Raw genomic sequence first — 15,656 nt, 5'->3', positions numbered from 1 at the left:
CCATCCGTCTATCCACCCCCCATCTAATGATCCATCCATCCATCTGTCCGTCCATCCATCCATCCATCCAACCATTCACTCACACACCCATCCATCCACCCCCCATCTATCCACCCATCCATCAGCCCTCCACCCCCCCATCTATCTAACCATCCATCAACCGTCTATTTCTCCATCCATCCATCCATCCGTCCATCTGTCCATCTACCCATCCATCAACCATCTGTCCATCCGTCCTTGCACAGAGGTCCGTTCGGTGGCTGGGGCATCAGAGATTGCAGAGGCCCAGTCCCAGCCCTCTAAGGCAGCAGCAGAGACTTCACACTGGCCACTTGCCTTTCCCTCTTCCTCATTCCTCCCCTTGACTCCTTCTGGAGCTAGGCTGTGGCCAGAGTAGAGTCCATAGGAAGGGAGATTTTATCTTCCCGGAGGAGCTGAGGGAGGCTTCCCCGGAGCCACACCTGCCCCAGCCAGCCTCATTCGGAGGCGGGCTAGCTGTACTCAGCCTCCTGGGCGCCAGCACTCTCGTTCTGGTTGTTCTCACTGAACGAGGCAACAAAGCAGCAGTGGAGGGGCACAGCGGGCACTGGACCGTCAGCTGCCTGCCCCCGCCTCTCACTCCTACCCAGCACACACAGCACTGAGGAGAGTCAGCGACACCCACGGATGCCCACACTCAGGGTAGTTATGGCCACGGGCTCCAGAGTCAGGCTGTTGAGGCAAGAGCTGTCCTCTCTCTGCCCGGTTTCCTCATCTGTAAGACGAGAGTGACAAGAAGGGCTGCTGGAACGAGATGCCCACGGCAGGCGCCCAATAAGGACTTTCTTTCCCCGCCTCCGCGTCCCTCCGGGGCCGCGTGCACGACGCCCTGTGGACTCCTAGCGGAGTTGGGGTCCCTGGTCTGGTCTGTACACCCGTCCCACCCCTGCTCCTATGCCAAGGCTCACCTCGTCGCCCTGCCCTGCCAGGTCTGCCGTGGCCGACAGAACTGGTGGAGTTGTTGACCGCCATCATGAAGCAACACGAGAGGATCCTTGACATACAGCTGCACGCCTGCTCCCTGCTGCTGCGCACCCTGGGCCAAGGTGGGTTCCGGGCCACACCTGTGTCAGATGTGGACTCTGGCACGCCGTCCCAGAGCCAGCGGAGCCTTGGAAACCAGCCCTGGCTGCACAGCGCCACTCACTGTCCTGCAGCGGGCACTTGGGGGGACCTGCTCCGTGCCAGGCGGGCAAGGCTTTCTCCATGCGAAGTGGGGGCACTGCCCCCCACCCCCACCCCAGCCAGGGAGGGGGCACACCTGCCTGCCACCTGCCCCGTGAACCCAGGTTCGGGAGGTAACCCTGGGCGTCTTCCCTCGGCCCAAGCAGCGCTGGCACGGGACCCCGCGGCCGAGGTGCCGAGTGAGAGCTCCGTCGTCTCCGTCCTGCTGAGCTGCCTGCGGATTCATCCCGAGTCAGAGCAGCTCCTGGCCATGGTCTACAGCGTGCTCGCCATCATCTCCAGCCAGGGTGGGTGTGCCTGGCCCTCCCTCTCTCGGGCGGAGGCGGGGGCACTGCCGGGGCACGGGGGCATGCCCGCTCCGGATGCGGCCCGACCTGCACTGCCTTCGGCGGGTGTCGCCCATGCAGTCGTCCTGTTTTATCTCCCAACGCGGAGCTTCCATTTGACGGTCACTTGTTCCCTCCACAAACGTGCATGACACCGACCGGGTGCCAGGTGCCACCATGGGCTTCACGGCAGCGGCTTCTGCCTTGTTCATCTCCCCAGAGCACCTGGGCTCCTGGAGCCACCAGGCAGGCAGGCCGTAGGCGGCCAGATGGGGAATGCCACGGGGAGGATCGCGACGAGGGCGTTGGCACCTGACCTGTTCCCACCTTCCTCCCCGGGTCAGCAGCCCTCTCTCCAGCGGGAAGCTGGGCCCGTGAGCCCCGGGACACTCACCTAGAGCCCCGTGGCCAGCCAAGGGCAGGGACCCCGCACTGCTCCTCACCACACTGGCTGGATCCCCCTTTGGGGAGTGGGCGAGGGTGCCGTGAGGAGGCACGTCAGGACGACAGGCATACATCAGAGCCATCAGGCAAACTGGGTGTCAGCTCAGCCGCCGGGACACAATCACGCTGTCGTCTCAGGAGGCTCAGGCCGGCTCTGTGTGGTCCCGGGAGGCCGGTCCCAGCCCAATACTGGGATGGGCGATACTGGGACTGGCGGCCCAGGGGATGGACCGCGTCCTCCGGTTTCTGGGCCCCGCACTGGGTATGACTGGCACAGAGTAGGCGCCCAGGAATGCGGGGGGCAAGGACCACAGACGGACGGGGTTCTCCGGGTCTTGCCCGCAGAATCGGCCTCCGAGGAGCTCCAGGAGGCTGGGCTGTTCGAGCATATCCTGGAGCGCCTGAGTACCTTCCCCACAAACAGGGACATCTGCATCAACGGCCTGAGCCTGCTCTGGGCCCTGATGGTGGATGGTGAGGGTCCCCTCCTCCTGCTCTCCTGCCTGGGGGCTGGTGTCCTCGCTGCTCCCTGATCACCTCTGCAAGCCTTCGAGGGCCTCTGTGTCCTGCCCCTTAAACACTTCAGGACAAGAGCCCACAGAGAGGCTCTTCTGAGAGCCTGGAAGCAGAGGAAGAGAAAGGAGTGGAGGAGGACAAGGGAGGGGGGCTCCACCCAGGGGAGGCAGGCTTCCTACCCGGGTGGGGTGCCCCCCCCCCCCCCCCCCCCCGCCCACACCGACTCTGGTGGCTCCTGCCCTGGGAGCCCCTCTACCTGCCACCCACCCTGGGATTTCCTGGGCAGTCCCTGGTTTCTGAGGGTGCCTTTGGCAGATGCCTCTGATTCAGAAAAGGGGCTGGGCTGCTCCCTCTCCTCCAGGCGCCCTCTGGGCCCTGCAGCACCTGGGCAGTAGTTCTAAGGAAAAGAGGGCTCCGGGCCACGGAGACCCTGGGAAACCAGAGAGGCCTGTCCACACCCAAAGTGCAAAATTCCCGAGACCCCCTGGGGACAGACAGTCCCTCCTCTCCCCAAACTCCCCTCTCGCCTGAACTCTCTCCCAGCAGCTTTGGCCCTGTTGTCCTTGGTGGGAGGCAGGGGGCGTGGGGTCGCGTACACAGCAGGCACTCCTGCAGGCACTCAAGGGCTAGGTGTCCCCTCCTTCATCCTGTCCCGGTCCCAGCCGTCATTGTGAACAAGACCCCCTTGGAGAAAGCCCCGGTCCTCATCGCCGAGGTGCTGGCCGCCCACCCCACGGACGCAGAGATGGCTGAAGCCGGCTGCGCGGTCTTCTGGCTGCTGTCCTTGCTAGGTGAGCAGCCTGGGCTGGGCGGCACGGACCCCACCCGTGAGGCGAGGAGGCCTGACTAGGCCCTCCGCAGGCTGCGTAAAGGAGCACCAGTTCGCAGATGTGGTGACGCTGTTCCTCCAAAGCATCCGGCTCTGCCAGGACAGAATCCCACTGGTGAACAACGCCTACCGGGGACTGGCCAGCCTCGCAAAGGTGTCCGGTGAGCCAGGGAGTGGACTGGGCTACTCCGAGGAGGCGGGGGGCCAGGACTCAACAAGTCGTGTCTGCCAGCTGCCCACAAACCAAAAGCAGAACCGAAAAGTCAAAGTAGGAAAAGAGCAACCTAGAGTCCCATCATCCAGAAGTTGCCGTGGAGACTTTTCACACACACACTTGTTTTGTGGGGTTTTTTAGCTTCGTGCTATACTGAGATTCTCCTTCCCTGCCCATAAACACTCTGAACAGGTGTTAGGTCAGCACAGGTATCCCTACGGGTATAGCTTATGGAAACACCCAGGAGACGGGTCCCACTCCGGTAGCCTGAGAGCTGTTACTTGGGGTGGCAGTGCTAGGGGCCGTGACTGTCTCGTGGCACAATAACCCTTCGGAGACGCTTGGGACCCGAGACTGGACAGGCCGCCAGCTGGCATGTGAGGGGTGCTCCAGCCCCTCTGAGGTCTGGTCCCAACACAGTGTTTCAGGGCAGGTACAGAGGGTGGGCTGGACGGGGGCCAGGCGGCCAGGCCTCTGTCTGCTTCTCGGCCTGAGGTGGTCCGGGCCTGCGGGAGTGGGGCCGCCCTCCTTCCTGGAGAGGCTCCAAAGGGCGCCGGCAGGGTCGTCCTCTCCCGACACGGGGTCTGTAGCAGCTGCCGACCTTCGTGGGACAGGAAGGGGAGCTGGGGTCCTGAGGGCAGATGTGACCTGGCTTGGCAATGGAGGGGTGGTCGGAAGCCGGGGCCAGAGAGTGAGCGGGAACGGACTCTGTCACCTGCCGGCCCGACAACTCAAGTCTGCGTGTGAGATCCCCCAGGCTCCGGGAGGGTCTGAGCGGTAACATCTCACAGGCCCCGGCCCCTCGAGAGCCAGGGCCTGACCCCTGACTGGGGGTGTACGTGTGCCGCGTTGGCGCTCCCCCAGGCCCACCCTACAGGCACGCTCTGGAAAGCGTTCTAGAGCTTCTCTTTGCCTGCGGGCGGAGGCCAGCCCTCCAGCAGGAGCCTTCTGCTGGGGGGGGGGGGGGAGGTGGGGCGTACATTCCCGCCAGAAGGAAAGCGGCCCGCAGATGCCTTCGCGACCTTTACAACCCGTGGGGCAATGCTGGCCTCAGCGGCTCCCCAGGCGGCAGGAAACTGGCCTCCTCTGCCAGTGGCGGAGGTCCCTGCTATCCTGAGCACCCTGGACTGCCGTCAGCCCCCTTCCTGGAGGACACCAAGGCACAGGCAGCTGCAGGAAATGAATTCCCCGCCCCCCCCGCCCCCCGCCAGAGCTGGCAGCGCTGCAGGTGGCAATGCCAGAGGAGGGCGGCGGCGGCCTCAGCCTCATCCGGGAGACGTACCGGCTGTACAAGGATGACCCGGAGGTGGTGGTGAACATCTGCATGCTGCTGGCCCACCTCACGTCCTACGGTGCGAGTCCCCCTTTCCCTGTCATCCCCCCCAGGAAGCCAGTGGTCAGAGGCACCCCGCTCCCAGCTCTTACTGGTGGGGAGAAGGAAAGGAACCCTTCCCTGCAACTTCTGTGCGTTCAACAGCAGAACTCAAGGCAGCGGGTGCCGCGCTGACCGTGGGGGTCACCGGCTGCTGAGCCCCAGAGGCAGCGTGCGGTCATGCTAAGCCCGGGTGGGATGGGGCCCGGCTTTGTCCCGCTGGCCTCAGAAGTGCCCCGGCCCGGGTTGTACAAGCATCGGGCTGGCTGGGCCCTGACCTCAGGACCCTCCGCTCTGCCCACAGAGGAAATCCTGCCCGAGCTGCGGGCCAGTGGCATCCAGCCTCTGGCCCAGGAGATCAAGGAGCGCTTCACCTCCAGCCTGGTGAGTGTCAGCGGGGGCCCAACACACCAGGCCCCCAACTGCCTCTACGGCCAGATCTGGGTAGCACAGAGGGGCCCAGAACAAGAGACATTGTGCCAAACAGACTTGACTCTGTGTACGGTGTTTTTTTGTTTTATTTTATAGAGGGGGCACGAGCAGGCGAGGGGCAGAGGGAGAGAGAACAAATCCCGAGCAGGCTCCACGCTCAGTGTGCAGCCCAATCCCACGACCCCAAGACCATGACCTGAGCCAAAACCGAGAGGCAGACGCTCAACCGACTGAGCCACCCAAGCACCTACTCTGTGTGTGTAGTTTTCATGCCTCTTCCCGTTTGACTTCACATGTGTCTCTGGGCCCCCCAAACTTAAGGGGCAGGGACAATCAGACCTCTTCACAGAAGAGCAGATTCGGTCACAAAAAGACCTACGAGTAGGTCCCAAGAGTGTCACAGACACGGTGCCTACTGGCTGTCTTTCCAGGAGCTGGTTTCCTACGCAGAGAAGGTACTCCTGAGGCTGGAGGCCGGCACGCCACCAGGCTCCGCGGGAGGACAGTCGGCTCTGCCCTGAGGAGGCAGACACCCCACGGCCTCCCGCTTTCCCGCACCTTCTCTCCCGCCCTTCTTTTCCTTGTCTGGCCCTGGAGCTGCCCGGTGAGCGGCATTTTCCTTAGGTTTTGTGTGTAGGGGGGGTTCCACTTTGCTCACGCAGGCGCCCTGGGGGCAGCGTGGAGCACCGGTGGGGCCCCGGGGGCTCGATTCGGCAGGCTCCGCACAGACCTCAGCCCTGGACCCACCAGCGTGGCCCTTGTGGAAAAAGCGGCCCTTTCAGACCACTCTAAACGCGGAAAGTAACCTCCCCACACTCCACCTCTAGTAAAAGCCCGCCTGTGTTAAATCTCCTCAGTGGGTCCGGGGCTTCCTTGTGCCACGTCAGGCGGTTTGGTAAAGCCGGGCCGTATGCCGGGCTCCCGACTCTTCTCAAAGACCCTCACACCCGGGACAGACCCGCACGGTGCTTCAGCCCCACAGCTGGGGATCAGCACATCTGTCCCAGACGGGGAGGGACACCCGCCTCTGGGGGGAACCATGGTCACCCAGCGCAGACGAGCTAAGCCTCCCTCGCCGTGCTGCGGGCCCTGACCCCAAGTTGAAACCTGGCGGGTGGACCTGTGGGGTGGGGCTGGGGGTGTGAGAAAGGATCGGCACCCTCAGAGAATCTCTCCAAGTCCAAAGGCGGCCGCGGCAAACTTGGGAGATGGGGCCGGAGCACAGCTCACTGCACACGCTGGGTGTGGCCCGTGAGTCCGGTGGGGTTCTTTACGTGACCTGTGACCCAAGGCACAGAAAGAAAGGGGACTGGCCTCCTCCCAGGAAGATGCTACAAACCCAGTGGATGCTGGGTGCCCCTGGCTCCTGGGACCCGGCGAATCCCCGGCAGAGATGCCACCCCGCTGTGGGGACAGCACACTGCAGAACGCCCCCCGACTTGCCGTCAGTCCTCAGGACAGAGCCCCGCCGTGCTGCCTGCCCCCAGCAGGGGCGCCAGGTCTGGGATGGCACAGAGGGAGGAAGCAGTTCTCGGCCGCCCCCACACCCTGCCGCCAGGACGGCGAACATGTTTCAACAGAGCTGCCGCTACGGGGAGACCCGAGCTGTCTTGTGCGTGGTCACAACCGCCTGCGGACGGGAGGTGCTGTGGCTGTCTGGAACGGGGGCCGTGGGGCGCCTGTCCTGGGCCGAACTCTCCCACTCCTTCTTCACCAGGACATACAATCTCATCGCCACCTGGGCATCCTGAATCTAGGGGGCACAGAACACCACTGTGACCGTCCCAGCAGGCGACGGGCAGGGCACACACGACCCGAGCCCTCGAGCCACACGCGGGGCACGCCAAGGAGAAAGCCAAGCAGGGCAGCCACCTGGGGGTGTGATCCCAGCGGGGCTCTGGCAGCTCATGCGCCAGCCTGCGGGGGAAGAAAGGACCAGCGGAAGGCAGGAACAGGCCTGCTGCCTCTCGCGAGGTGTATCGGGCAGCAACCCACGGGATGCAACAAGCAGACACACGGATGCGAGCGGGGGTCCGGCGGGAGGCTGACCGAGGCCTCGATGCAGGGGCTGGGTTCCCTGGGCCAGCAGCCTGGTGCCAGCACCCCCCCGCCCTGTCACTGGAGCCTGTCCCCAGGCCCAGGGGAACAACCGGCCCGGGCCGCACGGTCTGTAAAGGCCTCAATCTAGACGGGGGGCTTTTTCTCCTAAGGGCTGTGATGTGGCAGTTTTTTGTGTGTAAGTGTCGATGAGCTACATACAAACACCCAGACTTTAACGGCCGCGCGGCAAGCCTGCTGTACCATTTCATCTTTTGTGGACCGGTGGCCTTCTAAAAATAAGTCATCCGGGCCCGACAGAGTGCCTTGGCCGCAAGGTGAGGGATGGCCCCCAGTCCTGAGGACTGTCACCCCAGGACACTTACCGAACAGTGCTCTGCCTGCTGCACCCGGACCCCCAGGATTCTCTCCGCGAGCAGCTTCAGAGATGGCCTTCCGCTCTGCCGGGGGACAGCACGCAGCCATGCTGGGGTGGAGGCCTCTCAGCAGGGGGGTCACCTACTGAGCCCCGGCCCAGGGACCTCCAATGCGCCTTCACTGGAAGCGCCCGGGGCACCTAGGGCACGTGACACCCTGGTCTGCCCGCAGGGGAGGGCCTGGAAAGGGGTCTGCGTGTCCGACTCCCTCTGCAGCAGATCCGAGGGCAGCTTCTTCCCACAGCTGGGGGCCTCCCTGTGGAGACCGGGGTAGCCGGCCCTTGGTCACACCGACTTTTAAAGGGCAACGTGCGGTAAAACTCTGTTTTGTTTTTTGTTTTTAAACGTTTCTCAGTTTCAAAACTTAGAAGGCCACCCGAAACCAACCATCACGTGAACCAGCCAACAACTACGAAGCACACAGCCATGCTTCTTTAAATACCTTCACTTGACTCTTGAAAGGTTTGTATTTCTGCGTGTCCCGAATCTTCTTTTTTGGGTGATCAAGAAACAGCACCTGGAAGACAACACAGCGACGGTCACAGCCGCTGTCGGCGTGCAGCGGTGGGACCCCCTTTTTTCAAACAGCCTCTCACGAGGAATCCTAACGGGTGACACACACGGGAAAGCAGGTATTGACGTGAACTTGGACTTGGGATGGAAAACTCTCACACGGACTAAAGACGCCGCCCAACAGCAAGAACCACGTTAGTAGAAACACAATCTCGAGGGGCGCCTGGGTGGCTCAGTCGGTTGAGCGCCGACTTCGGCTCAGGTCACGATCTCGCGGTCCGTGAGTTCGAGCCCCGCGTCGGGCCCCTGTGCTGACAGCTCAGAGCCCGGAGCCTGTTTCAATTCTGTGTCTCCCTCTCTCTCTGACCCTCCCCCATTCATGCTCTGTCTCTCTCTGTCTCAAAAATAAATAAACGTTAAAAAAAAATTTTTTTTTAAAAAAAAGAAACACAATCTCGAAACCACGGAAACCAGAGACCGACAGCCATCAATTATCCAGCAACCACTGTGCTCCTGTGTCCTGAGTGGGTGTCGCACATCGGGGAAGTTATGGAGAACGTGCTCTAACAGCTCATCTCGCGACCTCAGGACGGTCTCAGGAGACCGCCGGACACGAGCCTGCCCAAGTCGCCAGGGACGGAGCAGGTGTGAGGAGACAGCATGGCCCAACAGGGAGGGGGCCACTGAGACTTCGGCGGGCAGAGTGCCTGCTATATTCATTTCAGTACTTCCGGGTTACTTTAAAAGGCCATGAAGACCAACACTCGGCGACGCCTGAAACACCCGAGGACTCCAGGGCTCCGCGGACACCCGCCTGCCCCGCGGCTCTCCTCAGAACAGGCGGGCCAGTCCCGCCCACAGCAGAGACCCTCCGGGGGCAGAGGCCGAGCACATGGCCCCTAGGGCACCAGGAGTGGACCCACGAGCTTACATGCCACCTGCTGCACTGGCCGGCTGGGAGGGAGCGGCGCCGGGGGACGCGTCCCCACGGACGGTGGCTCTGACCTCAGAGGAGCACCAGGCCCCGTCCAGCTGGGCGGAGCTGCGGCACTGGCTGCCTGGCTCTGTCCACGTGGAACGCGCTAGAGCAGTGGGCAGGCACCTGGCCCCAGGTCTGGGTTTGCGCCCGGCTCTGCCACGTGGGCACTGTGGGCACGTCACTCAACTCACAGAGCCTCAGGTCTACCTCCTGTAAAAGGAGCACCACTGGACGCCTTTTAAAGAACCACGAACGGGCGCCCGGGTGGCTCAGTCGGTCGAGGGTCCGGCTTCGGCTCAGGTCATGATCTCACGGTTTGTGAGTTCGAGCCCCGCTTTGGGCTCTGTGCCGACAGCTTGGAGCCTGGAGCCTGTTTCGGATTCTGTGTCTCCCTCTCTCTCTGCCCCTCCCCTGTTCGCGCTCTGTCTCTCACTGTCTCAAAAATAAATAAACGTTAAAAAAAAAAAATTAAAGAACTGAGAAACACCCAGCGCTCCCCCAGGACACAGGGAGAACTGGACGACTGGCGTCTGATGCTGTTGGGGGGCCTGCCCGACACCCAGGCGCCACAAACCAAACACTGAAATGCGTCCAGAACACGGTGTGGGCGACGGCAGGGGTGCAGTCTGCACGAGGCAGCGGTACCTTTAGGTCGTTATGCAGCGCGTGTCCCACTAGAATCCGGCCCTTCAGCATGTCCGCCACCTCCTTCTGAACAACTTCGAAGTTTTCTCCTGACGAGAACGAAGAGGTGGCTTTTAGCGCCGTGTGCCACGCTGCTGAGCCCATCACACCTGCCACGGCCACGACAGAGGCAGGGAGCAGAGTGGCCGTTCGGAAGCGACCCGACAGTCATTTTTACTGTTGACTCAAGTGAGAATCGGTCTTAGATTCCGTGCTTTCCAACCGGAGGTAAAAACAAGACTGGTCCCCCGCCACAGACGGCGAGCAGTGCTCCCCCAGACCTCCGGCTCCGGAGGCAGCCCCGCCTGCTCTCCTGGCAGACGCCCTTGGTCCTCTCCCTCCCCCGCCAAGGGAAGGCTCGGAGCCACCGTGCCCGCCCCCGGACAGAAGAGCTCGGGTCCAGGCAGCCCACGCTGAGCAGGACCTGACCGAGCCTGGAGCCGGAGGGACTGGTCAGGCCGGGGCACCGCCTGCTTGGTTATGTGTGCACAGGGGATCTGAGAGGCACAGAGAAAGGAGGCCGCGGGGGCCAGAGAAAGCAGTGGCCTCGGGACCTCTCAGGTCCCTGACCTCAGAGTCGCCCTGGGTGACTCCTCCCCCACGGCCAGTCCAGCAGGCCCCACGGACTCCGCCTTCAGGGTGCACCCGGAGTTGGGCCACGTCCTGTCACCTCTCACGGCGCCCCCCGACCATGACCAGGTCACCAGCGGCACATGCCCCCTCTTCCCATTTCCACCCTCATGGCCCGAGTCTCTTCTCAATCCCACGGCCGGAGGGAACCTGTGGAAACCTGAGCCGGGCCTGTCACTGCTCAGACCTCCCCGTGGCTTCCCGAGGTCCTCGCGAAGATCCACGAGACCCTCCCATCTGTCCCCACCTTCCCTCCTCACCCCCACGCCGGCACACTCTCTGGGTCCCTACTGCCAAATGACACACGGGTGAAGACACAGATGTGCCTGAGAGCCATCTGAAAACAGTCACCCTGGGAGACGTAGGACTATTGGGGCTCCTGCTGTGGCCAATGCTCCAGAACAGAAAGGGGACAAAAGGAAGAGACAGGGGGTGCCCGGCTGGCTCAGAGAAGCGTGTGACTCTTGATCTCGGGGTCGTGAGTTCAAGCCCCACCTTGGGTGGAGAGATTACTCAAAAAAATAAAGTAGTAACTTAAAGAGGGGGCTCTTGGATGGCTCCATTGGTTAAGCGTCTGACTCCTGGTTTCGGCTCAGGTCACGATTTCATGGTTCGTGGGTTCGAGCCCTGTGTGTGCTAAAAGCACAGAGCCTGTTTGAGATTCTCCCCCCCTCTCTGCCCCTCCCCTGCTCGCACCCCCTCTAAATGAATAAACTTAATAACAATAAATGGGGAGAAAGGGACCCAGGCACTGCCTCTCCCGTGCTCGCCAGCAGGGAGGACCCACCCTGCTTGAGGTTCTCCGGCCGTATCCCGCTGACCGCCGTCCTGTAGTCCGTCACCGGCTGGCTGGGCTTGATGCACTTGTCGTAAACACACTTCCCATACTGGTTCACGATGGACACGCGGGCGGCGATGCTCTCTTCCCCCTTGGGGCCCACGCCCACCATCTCACAGTCCATGGCTAAGGCTCTGGTCAGGCTGAAGGGAGCCAAAGGTCCCACTTACTCAACGCTGCGCCCCCCGCCATCCAGAGACCGGCCTGGCTCTCAGGGCTCCTCGTAGGATGGGGCGGCGCCTGCCCGACTCGGCTAGGGGCGCGGGGGGAGCCCCTGCCCGAGACCCTCGCCCTCCCCGGCTGGGCACCGGCCCCACGTACCCGCCGAAGGCCTGCTCCTTCGCCAGCGTGATGCTGCTCTCGCTCTGCCCCAGCCGCTTCCTTGCTATCCGGGCCGCCTCCGGGCCCAGGGCCGCCTCGATGTCCGCCGGGTCGACGTCATCAAACCAGATGTCTTCCCTGGAAGGCAGAGGGACCGGGCGTCAGCGGAGGGGCTCCCGCGGTCGGGCCCACACCGCCGCCCCTGCTACTGGTTCAGCGCGGTCCTTCTGCCGCTTTTCTTAACTGGGAGACGCGCTCGCTACCCCAAAACCCAGGAACCACAGAGAAACACCAAGAACACAGAGCACAGACGCGCGGGCTGCGGGCGACGGCTGCTAATGCTCTCTTCTGAACTGAGAGAGCAGGAAGCTCGTCACCGAACGCTTGAGACACAAATACACACAACGACTATAAAAGGGAAACGCAGACGCCCCCGAGCCCCCCCCTCCCCAAACTCTGGCGACCCCTGGCACCTGCACACCAAGCCCACACAGAGGCCCACGCGAGGACGTACACATCTGCCTGGTGAACTGCCTCCCGGGCGCAGCTAAACGTCACCTCCTTAGAAACCGCTTCTCGACCCCGCTGGGTGGACACACTCCTCTGGCCGTTCGCGCCCACGAGCTCTGCCCTCACCGGATTTACCCTGCCCACACTCACAGAATTACCCGCCTAGCTTCCGTCTGGCCGCCTCTCCTGCCGGCCCGCCGGCCTCAGGGGGAGGGCCCTGGGTTTCCAGACAGCAGACCGGCACAGCGACACGTGGCCGGCGCTCACACCGCTCTCTCCTGGAAGCTTCGGCAACCATGTCCTCGGTGCCCAGGTAACTCGCCAGCAGCCTGACTTACGAACTCCTGCGCTGCCTCCAGCCGAGCCATTTGGAGGCAGCCACTGACCCCGGGCCCCTGCCCTCCCCGTGGGAGTGACCTCCACAGGGTGCTCGGGCCAGCCCCGCCCATCTCGCAAGCCCCGCCTCCCAGCACCACAGGTGGCCACGAGGAACCCCACCAAAGCACTTGACTGGCAAGACTTGGGCCTTTCTGGCTCTGACCTCCGTTCACCCCACAAATCTTTACCGGAGGCCTAAGGGCCTCGCTCTGCGCTGAGCCCTGCAGATACAGCGGTTACCAAACAGGCCCTGCCCTCATCACGCCTCCGTCCTGGGGGAAACTAGTAAACGGAGAGACAGCACTGGGAGGAGGTGATGGAGAGACTGCGGAGAGGCCACCCCCCCGCCCCCCAGGCCTCCCCCAGGAGACAGATGCTCAGGGATGAGCTGACCGAGGCCGCCCGCAGCACAGGGAGGCGGACACACCCCCTGTACTCACTCGGTGGGCAGGGCCGGAGTCAAGGCCACAGTCACCTCCTTAGCTTTCCACTTCTTGCGCTTGGTGTCTCCTCCTTTCGGAGAAGTATCATCATTTGTCCTTTTCTCGGCTCCCTTCCCATCGTGCCCCGCTCTGCTGACCTCTGTGCAGGGAGCCGGCGCCTTCCTGCCCGCTGGAGGTACTGAAGGACCAGAGCCCCCCGTGGCCGCTGGGGCCGCTGTTTCTGGCCCCGTCTCACTTCTCTTTGCTTTATCTGGGTCGACTTTTCTGTTCGGTTGGATAATTCCGGGCTGTATTTTGGAATCCGTCTGAGAGATAACAAGAGGCTTTTCCGGGGCCTGTGTTTTTTGTTTCAGGAGCTAAGAGGACCCAAAATAAAATACACGACACGTTTTAATTTGGAAACCAGGCACGAGAGACTGAAAAACTTACGTGTGTATACACCCCGTCTACCCCTACGGGCATCGCTGAGATCCATTATCGGACAGTTTGGCAAAAGCCCTTCTCATTCACACCTGGCCACTTGTGGTGAGATGATCTTCTCTGCTTATCTCGTTACAAGGCATGATCTGATACCTGCTGCCTCGTTCCTACAAAATTTTAAACGCCTGTCCAACACCTTAAGTGCCTCCCGAATGACTTCACTCCGCCTAAGGGATGGTGAGCAAGCTGTTCTCCCGTTTGCTTAGGGCTCGTGTTAGAGCTCCCTCCTGCGCAGACTAGGCCAACAAAGTGGGGGCGGAGGGGGGATGGGAGCCAGATCCTCGAGGGTCTCAGGAAGAGAGAGGGGCGTGTGTTCAACCAAGAGTTTGGTTCAAGCCACGGGTTCAAGCCCGTGGCGGCTGAAGAGCGGCCGGCAGCCATACACTGTGCTCAGGCAAGCAGGGCTGTCGTGTCCCTTCCCTCGCACCCCAGCCCCCAGCACGGCGGTTCTCAACCGCGGTTAAGACCCTGGGAGGTAGAACCGAGCTGAGAGACAACGTGGGTTTCTACTTACTTGTTCCTGCGACGTTTAACCACGGAAGGGCTTACTTTTTGTAGAACGTACAGAAAACACAAGCTTCCCCCCTGATAAATCTCCTTTCCACTCACTTGATTTTGCTTTACCTTCTTGAAAGAGAGGGAAGGAGAACCACAGCTCAAGAAATTGTCCAGAACCCTGGGTTTGCCTGAAGGAGCCTCCTCAGTCCTGTCCGTCCAGACAGGCGGTTAGGATCTCCCATCCCTACGACACTGGCCGTATTAAGAGGCTCAAGCAGCTTTTCTCTATCGCCCGAGGCTCCGAAACAGAGCCCAAGACGTTGTGGAAGACTCTGAAGGTCGGTGGTAGCAAAGAACACAAACTCCCGCTCGGAAGGGTGAGTCTGCACCCCGATCTGCCGTGTCTTTACTAGCTCTGTGACACCGGGCCAAACTCCTCAAGCTCTGTGCCTCCGTTTCCTCACCTGGAAAACAGCGACGACAACAGCAGCTTCGCTTCGAGGAAGGCGTAGAGAACTGATGACTGAACGGCATGGAACAGCATCGGGCGGAAAGAAACCGCCACGTGGGGGGCCTGGGTGGCTCAGTCGGTTAAGCAACCGACTCCTGGCTTCGGCTCAGGTCACGATCCCAGGGTTATGGGACTGACCCCTGCATCGAGCCTGCTTGGGATTCTCTCTCTTTGCCCCTCCCCCGCTTGCGCTCTCTTCCTCTTTCAAAATAAGTAAGTAAATAAACTTAAGAAGAAAGAAAAAGAAACCTCCACGAAGAACCTGGCCACCCGTGCGGAGAAAGGCAGTAGGGCACCACACGGGGTTCAGAGCAGTGGCTGTTGGTGTGGGACACCCGGTTCTGCCCACCCGGCTGCAGTCCTGGACAATTTCTCTAACCTTTCCGGGCCCCCTTCCTCGTCTGTAAAAGGAGACGACACAGGCGTCCACCGCACAACGTTGGTGTGGGGGTTAAACAACAAGACACGTGTAGATCTACCGGCCGAGTCCGCGCAATTCCAGAGATCAGTACCCCGGGGGGCAGCTGCCATCAAGGTCACTCACTCACAAACCCCGGTTCTATCACGTTCCCGCGGACTCGCTGTCCACCCTCACAGGCTAACCTTCCCGCGACAGGCTCTGTCTGCAAGGTTTCTGCCGCCATGTGCCCGCACAGCGGCCCCACGCGTCTTCCTCTGCCTCCGTCCGCGCGGCCCCTCAAACCTCACCCGCTGCAGCGCCCTCCAGTTGCGGGAAAAGTCCTCCGGCGCCTTCGGAGGTCGGACCACGGCGACTCCGGGGCCGCAGCCCGGTGTCTTGCTCGCTTCTCGCCCTCGGCTTTTCCAGAATCTCCTCTTCCTGCTCTTCTTCCGAGCTACCTTCTTGCCAAGCCCCGGCTCAGCCACGGGGTCGCCGGGGGCGCGCCTGGAGGTCGGCGCCTTGGCCATCCCGCCCCCGGCCGGGCTCTGCCCACCCAGCGCCCGAGAGACACCAGCCTCCGGGACCCCGGAAGCGACCCCGCGCGCGCCCCGGCACGTGCGTCCCGGCCTCCGGAAGTGCT

General features: G+C 62.1%; 2 protein-coding genes across 4 annotated transcripts in view; one reads left to right on the top strand and one right to left on the bottom strand.

Moving 5' to 3' along the window:
* STKLD1 (serine/threonine kinase like domain containing 1) overlaps window positions 1-6,087 on the top strand; it is a 22,263-nt gene extending 16,176 nt beyond the window's left edge. For both annotated transcript variants that reach the window (XM_060610327.3, XM_060610328.3), the window contains 8 exons: window positions 969-1,085; window positions 1,371-1,511; window positions 2,340-2,468; window positions 3,173-3,301; window positions 3,372-3,500; window positions 4,765-4,905; window positions 5,230-5,309; window positions 5,789-6,087. In XM_060610327.3, the coding sequence (XP_060466310.3) occupies window positions 969-1,085; window positions 1,371-1,511; window positions 2,340-2,468; window positions 3,173-3,301; window positions 3,372-3,500; window positions 4,765-4,905; window positions 5,230-5,309; window positions 5,789-5,878 (956 nt within the window). In that variant the 3' untranslated portion in view covers window positions 5,879-6,087. The remainder of the gene's footprint in view (window positions 1-968; window positions 1,086-1,370; window positions 1,512-2,339; window positions 2,469-3,172; window positions 3,302-3,371; window positions 3,501-4,764; window positions 4,906-5,229; window positions 5,310-5,788) is intronic.
* On the bottom strand, window positions 5,426-15,656 carry REXO4 (RNA exonuclease 4). 2 transcript variants are annotated; one of them, XM_060610335.3, is made up of 8 exons: window positions 15,325-15,655; window positions 13,125-13,483; window positions 11,797-11,934; window positions 11,425-11,618; window positions 9,969-10,057; window positions 8,274-8,348; window positions 7,781-7,855; window positions 5,426-7,110 (listed from the first exon to the last, which is right to left on the bottom strand). In XM_060610335.3, the coding sequence occupies exons 1-8, from the start codon at window positions 15,541-15,543 to the stop codon at window positions 6,946-6,948; spliced, it is 1,314 nt and encodes a 437-aa protein (XP_060466318.2). In that variant the 5' UTR covers window positions 15,544-15,655; the 3' UTR covers window positions 5,426-6,945. The 2 variants fall into 2 exon arrangements, with proteins under 2 accessions (XP_060466318.2, XP_060466319.2); XM_060610336.3 differs by lacking the exon at window positions 7,781-7,855 and having other exon boundaries at window positions 15,325-15,656.

Source organism: Panthera onca, chromosome D4, assembly GCF_046562875.1.
Source record: "Panthera onca isolate mPanOnc1 chromosome D4, mPanOnc1 haplotype 2, whole genome shotgun sequence".
NCBI classification, from domain to species: domain Eukaryota; kingdom Metazoa; phylum Chordata; class Mammalia; order Carnivora; family Felidae; genus Panthera; species Panthera onca.
Note: the sequence above shows the minus strand (reverse complement) of the source record. Positions and strands in the feature narration are given on the sequence as shown.